This window comes from Trichechus manatus, unplaced genomic scaffold, assembly GCF_000243295.1.
Source record: "Trichechus manatus latirostris isolate Lorelei unplaced genomic scaffold, TriManLat1.0 scaffold00035, whole genome shotgun sequence".
Lineage (NCBI taxonomy): Eukaryota > Metazoa > Chordata > Mammalia > Sirenia > Trichechidae > Trichechus > Trichechus manatus.
Window position 1 is genome coordinate 20,394,832 of NW_004443971.1, and position 18,099 is coordinate 20,412,930.

The window sequence follows — 18,099 nt, forward strand, 5'->3', positions numbered from 1 at the left end:
CATGGATGAAACTGGAGGACATTATGCTTAGTGAAATAAGTCAATCACAAAAGGACAAATATTGCATGAGACCTGTATTGTAAAAACCCATGAAAAAGTTTACACACAAAAAGTAACAATCTTTGTTGGTTACAAGGGATGGGAGGGGTGGGTGGGAAATACTAAATAGACAATAGATAAGTGTATCTTTGATGAAGGGTGAGACAGTACACAATACTGGGGAAGCCAGTACAACTTGTACAAGGAAAGCTCATGGAAGCCCCATAGACACATCCAAACTCCCTGAGGGACTGGATTGCTGGGCAGAGGGCTGTGGGGACCATGATCTCGGGGAATATCTAGCTCAATTGGCATAACACAGTTTATAAAGACAATGTTCTACATTCTACCTTGGTGAGTAGCGTCTGGGGTCTCAAAAGCCCAGGAGCAGCCATCTAAGATACTCCACTGGCCTCACCCCTTCGGGAGCAAGGGAGAATGAAGACAAAGGGATACAAGGAAAAGATTAGTCCAAAGCACTAATGGACCACAGTTACCAAGGCCTCCACCAGACTGAGTCCAGTACAGCTAGATGGTGCCCGGCTATCACCACTGACTGTTCTGACTGGGATCACAACAGAGGGGTCTGCACAGAGCTGAAGAAGGATGTAGAACAAAATTCTAACACACAAAAAAAGACCAGTTTTATTGTCCTGAAAGAGACTGGAGAAACCCCTAGAATATGGCTCCCAACACCCTTTTGGCTCAGTGGTGAAGTCACTTCCAGGGTTCACAGGTCAGCCGGGGATTAGACAGCACCATAAAACAAAACGGGACTAATGAGGCCACAGCAGTCCAGGAACAAGTACTGGAAGGTGGAAGGGGACAGGAAAGCTGGTGATAGGGAACCCAAGTTTGAGTGAGGACAGTGTTGACATGTAGTGGAGTTGTTAACCATTGTCATAGGGCAACATGTGTACTGTTTAATGAGAAACTATTTTGTTCTCTAAACCCTCATTTAAAGTGAGAATAGCAGCACAACGGGAAGAACGTAATCCAAGTCACTGAATTGTGCATGTAGAAATTTTTTAAATGGTGTATCTTTGGCTAGGTATATTTTCACCAAAAAAAAAAAAAAAAGGTCTAGAAGGGAGAGTGCTGATGTGTCATGGCGTTGTTAACCAATGTCATGAAACAATGTGTGTACTGACTGTTTAATGATAAACTATTTGTTCTGTAAACCTTTACCTAAAGTACAATAAAAAATAAAAGATTAAAATAAAACACTAGAGAATAAATAAATGGTAACTTTGGTGAAGGGTAAGACAGTACACAATACTAGGGAAGTCAGCAGAACTTAACCAAGGCAAGGTCATGGAAGCTTCATAGACACATCCAAACTTCCTGAAGGTCCGAATTCTGCACTGAGGGCTGGGGACCAAGGTCTCAGGGGACATCTAGCTCAATTGGCATAAAAAAGTTTGTAAAGAAAATGTTCTACATTCTAATATGGTGAGTAGTGCCTGGGGTCTTAAAAGCTTCTGAATGGCCATCTAAGATACTTCACTGGTCTCACTGGTCTGGAGAAAGGGAGAATGAAGAAAATCAAAGACACAAGGGAAAGATTAGCCCAAAGGACAAACGGACCAAAATTATCACAGCCTCCACCACACTGAGTCCATCCCAACTAGATAGTGTCCGGCTACCATCACCGACTGCTCTGACAGGGATCACATCAGAGGGTCCCAAACAGAGTAGGAGAAAAATGTAGAACAAAATTCTAACTCACAAAAAAGACCATACTTACTGCTCTGACAGAGAAACTAATTTGCTCTGTAAACCTTCATCGAAAGTACAATAAAAGCAAACTAAAACAAACAAAAAAGATAAGGAAGGATCTTCCACTAGACTTTGCAGAGAGAGCATAATACTGCTAAGGCCCTGAATCTGGACTTCTAGTCTCCAGAACTGTGAGACAGCAAGTTTCTATTCTCTAAAGCCATCCCTTTTGAGACCTTTTGTTATGGCAGCCCAAGGAAACCTAGACACTCTTTCTATAGTTTTCACTGGACAATGACCTTGTGTTCAACTTCTAACACTGTTTCCCTGGAAACCTGGTGAATAAAAAGTCATCTGCGTTAGTTGGAAACACAGGCTTGGATTGACAAACATTTCCGGAAAGGCACAGCTTTGAGATTTCTGAGTGTACTGTGGGTTTTACATCAGTGTTCCCCTTGGCAGGTCTTGAAAGTTCTGCCAAAGTTCTCTTTAGGGAGATATCGACCCCTATGGAGCCCTTAATCAGAAAATTAAGAGACAGAAAAACAAATGCAATTAGTATTTTTCAACCTTATTTGTAAAAAGCTAAATGGAAATTAAAACAGATGTGCCATATATCTGGCACGTGGGAAACAACACACAAGTTTGACAACGTCCTGAGTTAGGAAGTGCAAGGAAAAGTAGGCTTTTAGCACATGGTGGGAGGCTAATATATCACACCCCTCTGGAGAAGAATTTGAAATATCTAATGAATTTAACAAAACATTGACCTCTTGATCCATGAATCTCAATTCTTGCTACATGTTCTGATGATATGCATACATAAATAAAAAGTAACACATACACAAGTACATTCATGATATCATTATCTGTTACAATAAAATATTGGAATAGTTGGGATATTTTCTAAAATGAAAACTGCAAGGTGCAGATAAGAATGTAATATAAGCTTCCTTGGCTATAAAAAAAGAAGAATGAACACTGAAAGGATTTATCAGAAACTAACGAAATGATTACTTTTTTAAGTATGGAAACACGTAGAAGGAGGTATGATAGGAATAAGACTACTCACCATAGACCCTTTCATATAATTTTTATTTTTGAAACACATAGGTGTTTTTCATAGTTAAAAAATGACGTTAGATGATGGGAAGAAGAAGCAAAATCCAAAATTAAAACAAACTAGAGCAAATAAATGTAAAACTTCATTAATATGGTAACAGAGCCATGCAGAGATCAGAATTATCACAAGTTGTTTTGGAATAGAGTACTCACACATAACTTAGACGCAAACATCCTGGGACAAAAGAAATGCAAAGAAATTTTAACCTTCAATCAGTAGCTGGGTTGTTAATAGTAATGTTAGCATTGCTCTGTGGACGGTATCTTTATAAATGTCATAAAATGGAAAGAAAACAGTAAAGAGAAAATACATTAAAAAATTATTCAAAAATTGTATTATTAAACTTTACTTGTAAAATCCAATAGAAACTACTGACTTTTAAATGTCATTTATATTTCTAAAAACCAAAAACAAAACCCATTGATGTCGAGTCGATTCTGATTCATAGAGACCCTATAGGACAGAGTAGAACAGCCCCATAGGGTTTTCAAAGAGCAGCTGGTGGATTGAAACTGCCAACCTTTTGGTTAGCAGCTGAACTCTTAACCCTACACCACCAGGGTTTCTTATATTTCAAAGACCTGAGTCTAAATTGTTGTGTGTCGTAGGGCCAATCCCGACTCAAAGTGACTCTATTTGACAGAGTAGAACTGCCCTACTTGGTTTCCAAGGCTGTAAATCTTTATGGAAGCCAACTGCTACATCTTTCTCCCGCAGAGCAGCTAGTGGGTTTGAACCACCGACCTTTCAGTGAGCAGCCAAGGGCTTAAATTTTGCACTGCCAGGCCTCCAATAAAAGAATCGGAGGTAATGGAAAGATGCCTGATAACAGGTGATGGGTATGAGAAGTACACAGTGAGCTGAGAACATTGTGCTGTGCTACGGGAGGAGAGATGTGCAAAGCCTAATTGGAATACATCAGATGCAGTCAGGAGCCAGCTTCAGGGAGCACCCACTAGCCAAATTTGGAATAATTTGAGTTCAAAAGAATAAATGACTATAATTGATTGTGACAAAGTGAACAAATGAAATCCCTAAATCCTTCTTGATATGCACAACAGAAAGAACAGGGAGAGTTTTTCATCCAGCTCTCTTAGTGCTGTAGTTCATACAGATTCCTTTAAAATTCTGTAAGATTGAGTTTGATCTTTAAAGGTTTTGTGTTTTTGTAGAATTTAAAAATTTTTCTAGCCAAGAGTGTTTTTTCACTATTTAATGTTATTTGAAATGTATGAACATAAAAATTGTATTTCAGAATCTTATTGTTGTCTATTTACCAAACCTCTCCTACACACACAAAATCACCAAAGTATTATTAGACCTTGAGATAATTACAAAGTCTTTAGAGTCCATGAAATATGTTGTCTTTTTAGCCATCTTTATTTTAAAATAACATTCTTGTAATTCTAATATGATACATGTTAAAAAATTTAGAAAACAGCCAAGTATAAAGGAGTTAAACACTAATACTCTTATTATCTCTAAACTCAAATATGATATTGTTGACGGGTGCCATTGTGTTGATTTCACCTCATAGTGACCTCATGTGACAAAGGAGAACCAAATATGGTTTCCTTGGTTATAATCTTTACAGAAGCATATTGCCAGGCCTTTCTCCTATGGAGCCGGTCTCTGATTTCAAACCACCAGTCTTTTTGTTAGTACCCTTTTGTGCCATCAGGACTCCTTAACCCAAGCATAGTCATTGGAATATGTTATCGACTTTCCTATCTTTGTTCTATAGAAATTCAGAGCTTGCAGTATCATGTACATTAATCTGCATGTGTGTTTATACATGATATTGGATTTTTGTCACTTTTTATGTCAGTGTTATGATTGCTATAAAACCTATTTAATTTTAATTTCTCCTTATAATTAATATGAATCATTAAGTGTGCTAGACATTTTGTAGAAGATCATACATTTGACCTTTTTGGCATATTTATCTGCAGACAAGTAGGCTAATATTAGGAATTGATAAATAATTGCTTATATTTTGCTTCTAACATAGGCTTGACTTAATTTGGTTTTTACATGTTTCTCACGTAATATTATTTTGAAAATGGAGCCCACCAGAACTTTCCCATTTCCTCTGAAATAGAGCATCTCAGAAAGCCTCAGACGTTATGTTAAAAACTTTGACAGAGGATTTCTGGGCAACATGGCGCTATAGACAGAAGCCCACACCATCCCTCCATAGCAAAGACCCAAAAAACTAAGTCAAACAGAGACAAACGTCAATCCTCAAACCCTAAGCTTGAAATGCAGAGATAAAGAACTCAGCCAACCACCGAATGGAATAAGAAACTGACAGAGAACAGAGAGCAAGGACAGATACATGGAGAGGTCCCCTATCAGCTAACACAGCACAGATCCACCATCTTGGACTCCTATCAGAGAGAGATGAACTGGGATGAGAGATGAACAGCTTCACAGAGCTTCCAGCAGGAGACAGATCAACTGGTAATCACCGATATATGCTTTCCCAATCCCCATCCTTCTTCAACCCCCCTCGGCCTCCTCTACTTCCTGCACCCACAGTTTTTTGGCCGGGAAGCACAAGCTTCACCCCAGTGCCGCTTGGATTCACCCACCCACACAGGCCGGTTCACTGAGTGCCATTTGTTGGCTGCTGGTGTGGCTTTTTTCCACTTCTTTTGGCTTATTCCATTCTTCTCACAACCTTTCCCCGCTTTGATCTCAAATACCTGTGCTCTGTGTGCCATATTTGCTTCTTTCTGAAAGGCTGTGAAATGCTGCTCGACTATGGAATTTCTTCCCGGCCTGTGTTGCCACACTAGTGGGATTCCCAGAGCTTTTTTTTTTTTTTTTTGTTCTACTTTGGTTTGTTTGTTTTCTTTTTCTTTTCCCAGCTTGGGAGCCCATTTTAGACAGGCAGTGCTGCGAGGCTTGGGAGCTACACCATCAGTCTGCGCAGACCTGCAGTAAGATCCCTGGGAGAATTTTTTTCTTTACTTTTCTTTTTTTTTTGTCTTTTTTTTTTTTGGTTTTGGTTTCTTTTCTCTTTTTCCTTTTTTGTCTTTCTTCATTTCTCAGTTTCTCATCTCTCTATACTTGCCTTCTCTTCCTTCTCCTGAATACCTGGTGCTGTGTGACACCTCTACCCCTTCTAGCTGGGCTGTACTTCACTGCCTGGGTGCAACTTCCTCTTTCCTCACTGCTGCACCAGTGGGATCCATGAGGGCTTTGATTTTATTTTATTTTTCTAATCTTAATGTATTCATTTTTTTCTTTTACCCTTTTTCTTTTCTTTTCTTTTTGTTCTTCTTCATTTCTCAGTCTCTCAGTCTCTCATCATTCCACTCCAACAGCAAACTCCCTTAGCACTTTTTTGTTTGTTTGTAAGTTTTTGGATCCTGTTACTCTCTCTTCTCTTTCCTCTTTCCCATATGCATTATAGCTCCACAAATCACAATCCCCCTCCTCCTTCCTGCCTACCTGCACCATGGGCTGAACATCACACTCCCAAGTAGCACAGGCATGGCCTACTGGAATCTGACCTTCAGTGATTCCTGGCTCACCCTGTCAGCCTTAGTACATGCCACAAACAACCCATACCAGTAGCTCCCCTTTAGCTGGACCTGCCTTGCTATACCATACCTGAGTGACTGACCTTGCCCATTGGCAAAGAAGGCGAAAAGTATTATGCTTACAGATGAGCAAACAACAAAGATTGCACAGCTCGCCTGCTCAGACATAAGCAAATAAAACAAAAAAGCAGGATGAAACAAACAAATCTACAATCAATAAATGATAAAAATAACTACAGAATGTCCTGAAGACAACAGACAATATGAACACATATACAAAAACAGGACAGGATGGTTTCAGTAGGCATACAACATAAAACAAGAGATGACTTTTCAGTAGAAGAAAAGACACTGGAACGACCTGATAGGGAATTCAAACCTCTTATATTCAGAGCTATCCAAGAGTTGAAGCAAAAACCAGATAAAATGGGTAAAAATAGACAAATTTATGGAAAAGGCAGACAAAAAAATGGAAAATACAGACAAAAAAAATGGAAGAATTCAGGAAAATAATACAGGAACAAAATGCCAAATTAAATTCATAGCTAGAAATCATACAAAAAAATAACAATTAGAAATCCAAAAGCTAAAACAACAACATTTCAGAATTCGACAGTGTCATAGTCAGGGCTGAGGAGAAAGTTTGAAATGACGGAAGATAAGCGAAATTGAAGACACACACTTGGATACAAATCTGTATGAGGAAAAATCAGAAAAAAGAACCAAGGAAAATGAAGAAACCCTGACAATTATGTGGAAGGCAATCAAAAGCAAAAATCTTCAAGTGATTGGAGTTCCAGAAGAGGGGGATAAAACAGAAAACACAGAGAAGATTATTGAAGAACTGCCGACAGAAATCTTCCCCAATATCATGAAAGATGAAAAGCCAACCAACCAAGAAGCTTAACAAACCCCATATAGGATAGACCTCAAAAGAAAATCACCAAGGCACATTATAATCACACTCACAAAACCAAAGTCAAGCTAAGAATCCTGAGAGCAGCTCAAGAAAAACAAAAAGTGATATACAGAGGAGAAACCATAAGACTAAGCAGGAACAAGGCAGGCAAGAAAGCAATGGCATGATGTCTGTAAAATGTTGAGAAAAAAAAATTGCCAGCAAAAAATAATACCTGCTGCAAAACTCTTGTTCAAAAATAATGGAGAAATTAGGACATTTCCACATAAACAGAAATAAAGGGACTATGGAAAAACCAAACCAAACTTACAAGGACTATTAAAGGGAGTCCTTCGATTTGAAAACAAACAACATCAGACCACAGGCTGAATCTAGGATGCAGGATCGTACCGGCCAGATATCAACCCAGGAAATGAACTCTCAAGGACTATCCAAAACCAAAAGAATTACATCAGGGACCCAGAGAGGTTAATCTGTAAATGACAACAACATCAGAACAATAAAAGACGGAATAGATGGTGTAGGTATAGAACCTTCTAAAGGAGAGGAAGGCAAGGCGATATCAAGTAATAATAGACTGGTTCAAGCCTACGAAGATAAGGGTAAATTTCAAGATAACCACAAAGAAAGTTAACAAACCTACTCATTAAACTAAAGAAGAAAAACATAAAGTCTCAGTAAAAACAAAATGTACGAAACCAAAAGAAATGAAAAAAAAAATCCACAAACACCAGGAATTCAGCACAGGAGAGTAAGAGGGACAAAGAAAACATCAGCACCACAAAAAAAGCACTACAAAATGACAGCAATGAACTCACACCTATCGATAATTACACTGAATTTAAATGTCCTAAATGCACCCATAAAGGGGTGGAGAGAGAGACAGAATGGATACAAAAACAGGATCCATCAATATGCTGTCTACAAGAGACACACCTTAGAAACAAAGATGTAAATTTATTAAAAATCGAAGAATGGAAAAACAGTATCAAGCAAACAGCTACCAAAAAAGAGCAGGAGTGGCAATACTAATCTCAGATAAAATAGACTTTAAAACAAAATCCACCATAAAAAACAAAGAAGGACACTATATAATAATTACGGGGACAGTCCATCATGAAGACATAACCATAATAAACAACTATGCACCCAATGACAGGGCTCCAAAATACATAAAACAAACTCTAACAGCACTGAAAGGAGAAATTGACAGTTCCAAAATAATAGTAGGAGACTTCAACACACCACTCTCAGTAAAGGACAGAACAACTAAGAAGAAACTCAGCAAAGATACAGAAGACCTAAAAGGCACAATCAGCCAACTTGACCTCATAGACATATATAGACCACTCCATCCAACCGCTGCAAAGTACACATTCTTTTCGAATGCACATGGAACGTTCTCCAGAATAGACCACATCTTAGGCCACAGAGCAATCCTCAACAAGATCCAAAACATTGAGATAATTCAAAGTATCTTCTCTGACCACAATGCCATCAAGGTAGAACTTAACAATAGAAAGAGCAAGGAAAAAAATCAACTACGTGGAAATGGAATAATACCCTGCTTACACATCACTGGGTAATAGAAGAAATCAGAGATGGATTCAAAAAATTCCTAGAATCAAATGAGAATGAAAACACATCATACCAAAAGCTTTGGGGCACAGCAAAGGCAGTCCTCATAATACCTCTGTATAAATAAAATACTTAGGAATAAATTTAACCAGGGATGTAAAAGACCTATACAAAGAAAACCACAAAACACTACTGCAAGAAACCCAAAGAGGTCTACATAAATGGAAAAACATACCATGCTCATGGATAGCTAGGCTCAACATTCTGAAAATGACAATTCTACCCAAGGCAATTTACAAATACCAGGCAATTCTGATCCAGGTACCAACAACATTCTTTAAAGAGTTGGAAAAACTAATGATTAACTTTATATGGAAAGGGAAGAAGCCTCGAATAAGTAAAGCACTACTGAAGAAGAAGGATAAACTAAGTGGAGTCACACTACCTGACCTCAGAACCTACCATACAGCTACAGTAGTCAAAACAGCCTGGTACTGGTACAATGACAGATACCTTGACCAATGGAACAAAATTGAGAAGCCAGAAGTAAATCCTTCCACCTACGGTCACCTGATCTTTGACAAGGGCCCAAGCTCCATAAAATGGGGAAAAGACAGTCTTTTTAACAAACGGTGCTGACAAAACAGGATGTCCATCTGCAAAAAAATGAAACAGACCAATACCTCACACCATATACAAAAACTAATTCAAAATGGATCAAAGACTTAAATATAAAGCCCAAAACTATAAAGTTCATAGTAGAAAAAATAGGATCAATGCTAGAGGCTCTAATGCACAGCAGTAACAGGATACAAACCATAACCAACAACACACAAACTCCAGAAGATAAGCTAGATAACCGGGATCTTCTAAAAGTTAAACATTTATGCTCATCAAAAGACTTCACCAAAAGAATAAAAAGAGAATCTACAGACTGGGAAAAAATTTTTGGACATTACAACTCAGACAAAGGTCTAATCTCTGAAATCTATAAGAAAATCCAACACGTCTACAACAAAAAGACATATAATCCATTTAAAAATTGGGCAAAGAAAATGAACAGCCACTTCACCAAAGGAGACATTCAAGAGGCCAACAGACACATGAGGAAATGCTCGCAATCAGTAGCCATTAGAGAAATGCAAATCAAAACCACAATGAGATACCATCTCACCCCGGCATTACTGGCATGAATCAAAAACACTGGATATAACAAACGTTGGAGAGGCTGCGGGGAGATTGGAACACTTATACACTGCTGGTGGGAATGTAAAATGATACAACCATTTTGGAAGATGATATGGTGCTTCCTTAGAAACCTAGAAATAGAAATACCATACCATCCAGCAATCTCACTCCTAGGAATATATCCTAGAGTAATAAGAGCCATCACACAAATAGGAATATGCACACCCATGTTCATTGCAGCATTGTTTACAATAGCAAAAAGATGGAAACAACCTAGATGCCCATCAACAGATGAATGGATAAACAAACTATGGTACATACGCACAATGGAGTATTATGCAATGATGAAGAACAATGATGTATCTGTGAAGCTTCTTATAACATGGATGAAACGAGGCTATTATGCTGAGTGAAACAAGTCAGTCAGAAAAGGACAAATTTTGTATGATACCTCTACTGTAAAAACTCATGAAAAAGTTTACACACAAAAAAAAACAATCTTTGTTGGTAAAGGAGGGATAAGAGGAGTTGAGGGTATACTGAATAGACAATAGATAAGTGGTAACTTTGGTGAAGGGTAAGACAGTACACAATACTGGGGAAGCCAGCACAACTTGTACAAGGAAAGGTCATGGAAGCTCCATAGACACATCCAAACTCCCTAAGGGACTGAATTGCTGGGGAGAGGGCTGAGGGGTCATGGTCTCGGGGAACATCTAGCTCAATTGGCATAACACATTCCAAAGGACTAATGGACCACATCAACCATGGCCTCCACCAGACTGAGTCCAGTAGAACTAGATGTTGCCTGGCTAGCACTGACTGCTCTGACAGGGATCACAACAGAGGATCCCGGACAGAGCTGGCAAAAAAATGTAGAACAAAATTCTAACTCACAAAAAAAGATCAGACTTACTCACCTGACGGAGACTGGAGAAACCCTGAGAGTATGGTCCCAGGACACCCTTTTATCTCAGTAATGAAGTCAGTCCAGAGGTTCACCGTTCAGCCAAAGATTAGACAGCCCCATAAAACAAAATGAGACTAATGGAAACAACAGTCCAGGGACAAGGACTAGAAGGCCAGAAGGGACAGGAAAGCTGGTAATAGGGAACCCAAGGTTGAGAAGGGAGAGTGTCGACATGACGTGAAGTTGTTAATCATTGTCGTAAAACAATAGTGTCCTAAATGTTTAACGAGAAACTATTTGTTCTGTAAACCATCTAAAGTACAATACAATTAAAAATTAAAAAAAAAAAAAAACTTTGAGAGAGTAAAGTGATGTACCAAAGCAGGCACTGAAATGAGTGCCTCTAATTTCTTGTGAAGAATGTTTTAGGAACAGGACACATAGCCTTACGGTTTGCCAAGTTTTAATATGGTGCTTTTTAGGATCAGATTTTGGTCTCTCCGATTATAATTACTGCATTCACTTAATATATAATGCAAATTCTAACTTATGAATAAAAATGACTTAACATTTAGAAAAATAAAATTGTGAAAACTAGATTAATAACACAAAATTCAAGATATGTGTATATTTTGATTATATAAATGCATTTTAACCATAGTAGTTTTCACAAATGGGATACTTCAGCTTCCCTTCCCAACATGTTGCTCGAAAAGTCTCTCCTGGTGTCTTTGGTCTATATCCCCATTTACAAGTAAATTCAACAACATCATCTGTTTTGGAATAAAGTCTTTTGTCACGTTTACATTTTAACTGTATGTTACTTTTTTCCATCATTTCTTCTGATATTACACATGCATCTGAATGTAGAAAAAACAAATAAAAATTATTAGTAGACAAAAAATTATTTTCATAAACTTTCAAAGTTGCAAGTAGAATGTTAGATAATGAATTCTTTCTCTAAATCTTTCCAAACTGTTTCTGAAAAATCATCATGTATATTTAAATATTGTGAAAATGGTAAAACTAAATAACCTAATCTATTGCAGTCAAATCAATTATGACTTGTCTATTCCAACCCCATGTGTTACAGCATGGAATTGCCTCATAGGTTATCTTGGCTGTAATCATTACAGAAGCAGATTGCCAGGCCTTTCTTTCACAACACTGCATGGTGGGCTCAAACCGCCAACCTTTAGGTTAGTAGATGAGTGCAAACCATTTGTGCCACCCAGGGAACTAGAAACAAGTAAATGATACAAAAATGACATATTATGCTTAATATGTGATAGCTAGATGTAATTATCAGTGAACCATAATGTGAATTGTCACATGAAGAGTTTTGCATTAAAGAAACATTCATACCTATTGTTTCAATAAGAATTTCTAAAATGTCATACCCTCACATATTAATATTGGAAAACACTATGGAGTAGTTCTACCGTGTAACACATGGAGTTGCACTGAGTAAAAATTGACTTGATAGCAACAAGTTTTGCTTTATTGATATTTGGTGGTCAAGTATTCAACACAATAGTTCTTCACTGGTTCACAAATAGAAACAGCAAAACATCATGCTCATTACTCTGATTTTCCCAGGATCCAGGAGAATACTGAAGTACTTACCTAAGCATTTTGGTGGTTCTGACCACCGTCCATTTCTACATGTTATATACTTGTTACCCTGAAGTTCATAGAGGTTCTGGCATTGGTACTCAACTGATGATCCTCGAGCATAGGGAGGTAATGGGAATGAAGTTGTGTCTCCATTTTCAATAGGTGGAGGGGGCCCACATTATCCTTCAGAATCTAAATATATATACATATATGATATATGGAGAGATCAGATCAATGAGCAGAATAAAATGAAGCAAATACAATGAAGTACAATATGTAAAATTTCTGACAGAAATGATGCACTGAATAAATTCTAATCATATAAATTGAGGGCTACAAAATTTTTCAGTTCTTCCTTTTATCCTTCCTTAAAACAACACTAAAACACTACTAATAAAGATGTCTGCTTTGCAGCATTACAGTACCAATTTTTTCTTCATGAATATATTCTGAAAAATTCATACCTAGGATAAATAAAGGAAGTTTTCCTTTCTGTTATATAATATACTGTAGTGTCTCTTGGGTCTGTAGTCATTTTTTTTATTACAAAGGGAATATCAATTTCTTGCAAAAATTCAAAGAATAAAAAGGTGTATTTGTACTTCTGCTAAGGATAATTAAAAATCTTTGACATAGTATATAAACCAAAGTAAAAACACCCTGAAAGATGAAGAGAAGGAATGGACCTTGGGGCTCAAGGAACCATATGACAGTGAGTTATCTGGGTTCTCTTTTTGTCTCCTGTATATCCTGAACTGGGCAGTGGGGAAGACTGCAACCCAGAATCGATATCCAGTGCAGACAAAATAGTTCCGAGAAGAGTCTGTTTCTCTAACGAAAGGCTCTGGAAAGGAGCAGCCTAGCAAGAGAGAAATCTTTTTAACAATACCCAACCTACTCTAGCAAATCACCATAGAAGAAATAAAGATCACCTTCCCCTCTTCCGTGATCATCAGGACTGAGTGAGTGGCCTAGACTTCCACTCACACGCTAAGGTAACAAGGCACCTGTCCCCTTTCCATGGTGTCAGCGAGGTCATGTGGAAAGCCTGGTTTGCACCCTGCATAGCAGGAATGGAGGTCTGTTAAAATATCAGATTTAAATAAAATTCGGAGTTTCAAAACATAACACACAAAATGTACAGGATACAATTAAAAATCACTCATAATATCAAGAATGAGGAAAATCTCAAAAGAGAAAAGACAACAGATGCTAACATTGAGGTGACTCAGATTGAAATTATTTGACAATGATTTTTAAAATCCAATGGGGACTATTTAACTAAAAAAACATACTAACAGACATTCTGAAAAATTCACTTAGTGAGCTCAGTATTTGATTGGAGATAACAGAAGAGTGAATCCAAAACTTGATTATAAAATAATAAATATTAACCAATCTACAAATAGAGGGAAAAGAAACAAAGAAACAATAGTTAAACAGTTGCAGATTTCTGTGGGAAAACAGAAAAATTTGGAGTCCCTTAAAAAGAGAAGAAAGAATGTGTAGAAGGATAAAAAATATTAAAATGGATGACATTTCCCAAATTGGGCATAAAGCATAAACCTGCATATTCAAGAAAGTGAATGAACTTCAAACAAGATAAACCCAGAGAAATCTGTATCAAGACACATCATAATCAAATAGCTGAAAAGTAAAGTAACAGAAAAAAACCTTGTAAGCAGCTAGAGAGATACTATGCGTTACCTATAAGGCAACAAGGATTCAAATGACAGTGTGTTATTTCATCTGAAATCAGTGGAAGTCAGATGGTAGTGATACAAGATTTTTCAAACTCTGAAAGAAAGGAACTGTCTACTGCAAGTTCTGTAAACAGTAACACCATCCTTAGGAACAATGAGGAAATAAAGACACTCACAGACAAAAGAGAACTAAGAGAATTTGTCTCCAGCAGACCCATCCTTAAAGAATAGCTAAATTAATTTCTTCAAATAGAAAGAAAAACGTAACAGTAGAACTGAGACTTGAGGAAGGAAGGAAGAAAAATGGAGTAGATTAAAAATAATAGGGGTAAATATAATAGACTTTCTCCTCATGAGTTTGTTCAGTTTTGACTGTTGAAACAAAATTATATCATCTGATGTTGTGCTCAGTGTATGTAGAGGAAGTACTTATGACATTTTTATTAAAAATGTGGTGATGGTACACAATGGAATACTATGAAATGATAAAGAACAACGATGAATCTGCAAAACATGTCATAACACGGATGAATCTGGAAGATATTATGCTGAGTGAAATTAGTCACAAAAGGACAAACATCGTATGAGACCACTATTTTACTTCTTCATTACTGTCTTAGTTATCTAGAGCTACTCTAACAGGAATACCACAAGTGGATGGTTTAACAAAGAGAAATTTATTTTCTCACAGTCTAGTAGGCTAGAAGTCCAAATTCAGGGTGTCAGCTCCAGGGGAAGGCCTTCTCTCTCTGTTGGCTCTGGAGGAAGGTCCTCGTTGTCATCATTCTTCCCCTGGACTAGGAGCTTCTCTGCACAGAAACCTCTGGTCCAAAGGCCGTGATCTGCTCCTGGTGTTACTGCTTGCTTACCTTTCCTTTTATCTCTTGTAAGGTAAAAGGTGTTGCAGGCCACACCCTAGGGAAACTCCCTTTACATTTGATCAGGGATGTGACCTGGGTAAGGGTGGTGTTACAATCCCAACTTAATCCTCTTCAACCTAAAATTACAATCACAAAATGGAGGCCAACCACACAATTCTGGGAATCATGGCCCAGCCAAATTGATACACATATTTTTTGGGGGACATAATTCAAACCATGACCTTCCACCCTTTGGCCCCCAAGAAATCACATCTTTGGAACATGGAAAACATATTCACCCCATCATATCATAACAAAAGTCTTAACTCCAAGTCCAAAATCCAAAAATTCCTCTCATCTGTGAAATCTAGAATACAAGTTATCTGCTTCCAAAGGTACAATGGCAGAACAAGCACAAGCTAGACATTTCCATTACAAATGGGAGAAACCGTAGGAGAAGGGATAACAGGCACCAAGCAAGTCAGCAGAACACATTACATTAGCCTCAAGGCTTTGAAAATAAACCTCTGTACTCTGAGACAATTTACACAATAGCCCTGCCCTCCAGACTCTAGGTATTGGCCACAGTCTCTGGATTCTGAGTGGAGGCCCCTCGGCCCTGGGCTTCAGCTCCGCCTTCCAGACCCACTGGGACAACAACTCTGCTCCCTTGGCTTTAGGCACACAATTCTCCAAGTCCATCAGAGTGACAACTCCACCTTTAGAAACACCAGGGACCAAGGCTCCACCCTTTGAAACCCCTGAGGTCATGGCCATACCTTTTGAGACTGAGGTATCTCAACTTCTTGTGTTCCTTGTCTCTTCAGCTTCTGCTTCCTGTGGCCTTTGGGCCCTCAGGCCTCAAGCCGGCATCTGCTGTGCTGGGGCAAGTGTTCCAAAGCTGGGTGGCTCCACCAATAAGTGCCGGAAAGCACCCCACTCCACCAGGAAGCCTTCTGCACACAGGCACTCAGCTCCCTTGCTCTGTGGGTCAGCAAGCCTAGCTCCACCAATAAGTGCCTGGAGGCACCCTACTCTGCCAGGAAGCCTCCAGCGCACAGGCACTTGTCTCTCCTCACTCCATGGGTCGGCTCCAGCACCATCTTGTGCTGGTCTCCTGGTTCTGCTGCTGTTGGTTTTCTGCCACTGCCGCTTCTCTGCCACTACAGGTTCTCTGCTGTTGCTGGTCCTCTGCCACTGCTGCTCCTCTATCCATTCACAGTTTCAAAACTGCTTCCACATTTTAGGTATCCATTAGAGCAGCACCCTACTCTTGGTACCAAATTCTGTCTTAGATATCTAGTATTGCTCCAACAGAAATACCGCAGATGGATGCCTTTAACAAAGAGAAATTTATTTTCTCACAGTCTAGTAGGCTAGAAGTCCGAATTCAGGGTGTCAGCACCAGGGGAAGGCTTTCTCTCTCTGTCAGCTCTGGAGGAAGGTCCTCATCATCAGTCTTCCCCTGGACTAGGAGCTTCTCTGTGCAGGAGCCTAGGGGCCAAAGGACGTGCTTTGCTTCTAGCGTTTGTTTCTTGGTGGTATGAGGTCTCCAATTTTCTGCTTGCTTCCCTTTCCTTTTATCTCTTGTAAGGTAAAAGGTGGTGCAGGCCACACCCTAGGGAAACACCCTATTGGATCAGGGATGTGACCTGGATAAGGGTGGTGTTACAATCCCACCGTAATCCTCTTTAACATAAAATTACAATCACAAAGTGGAGGCCAACCACACAATTTGGGGAATCATGGCCCAGTCAAATTGATACACACACTTTTGGGGGGATATAATTCAGACCATGACAATTACCAATTTGGATCCTCTTTATTTCTTTTCCTTGCCGTACTGCTGTAGCTAGTTCTTCCAGCACAATGTTAAATAGGTGAGGTGATGATGGGAATCCTTGTGTTGTTCCTATTCTCAGGGGGAATGTCTTCTTTTCTGTTAAGAATGATGTTGGCTGTTGGTTTTGTACAGATACCCTTTATTATGTTGGAAAATTTCCCTTCTACACCTATTTTATTGAGAGTTTTTATCAGGAATGAGTGCTGGACTTTGTCAAGTGCCTTTTCTGGGTCAATTGAGGTGATCATGTGATTCGTTTATTTATGTAGTGGATTACACGGATTTTCTAATGCTGAACCATCTTTGCATACCCGGTATGAATCCTACTTGTAGTGGTGTATTATTTTTTTGATATGATGCTGAATTTTATAGGCTAGAATTTTGTTTAGAAATTTTGCATATGTTTTCATGGAAGATATTGATCTTTAATTTTCTTTTTTTGTGGTGTCTGCCTGGTTTTGGTATCAAGGTTATGCAGGCTTCATAGAATGAATTAGGAAGTATCCCTTCATTTGCTATTTTCTGAAATAGCTTGAATAGTACTAGTGTAAGCTCCTCTCTGAATGTTTGGTAGAATTCTCCAGTGAAGTCATCTGGGCCAGGGCTTTTTTTTTTTGGTTGCTTAAACACAAAATTTTGTTTATTTATGAATTCAGGGTCACTAGAGGCTATTCTCTCCTTTACCTGAACTTTCCGCAGTGGTTGTATTTTCTTTTTAAATAAACTTTCTGTTTTGGAATAATTTTTTTTTGAAACTCTTTTCTTTATTCCTTTAAAACATTTCTTCCCTTTTATTTATTTTTTATCTTGACAAATAGTTTATTTATTTATTTATTTTATTGTACTTCAGGTGAAGGCTTTCAGAACAAATAGTTTCTCATGAAACAGTAGTACACATACTGTTTTATGACATTGGTTAACAACCCCTCAACATGTCAACCCTCTAACTTCTCAACCTTTTTTTTGGTGAAAATACACATAGCCAAAGATACACCATTTCAAAAATTTCTACATGCACAGTTCAGTGACAATGACTATGCTCTTCCAAT

General features: G+C 38.4%; 1 protein-coding gene across 1 annotated transcript in view; it reads right to left on the minus strand.

Annotated features, from left to right (window-relative positions):
- Positions 1-11,678: 11,678 nt before the first annotated feature.
- LOC101344947 (complement factor H-related protein 2) overlaps positions 11,679-18,099 on the minus strand; it is a 42,134-nt gene continuing 35,713 nt past the window's right edge. The window contains 2 exon segments of the mRNA XM_012555224.1: positions 11,679-11,887; positions 12,654-12,836. Coding sequence (XP_012410678.1) covers positions 11,679-11,887; positions 12,654-12,836 — 392 coding nt within the window.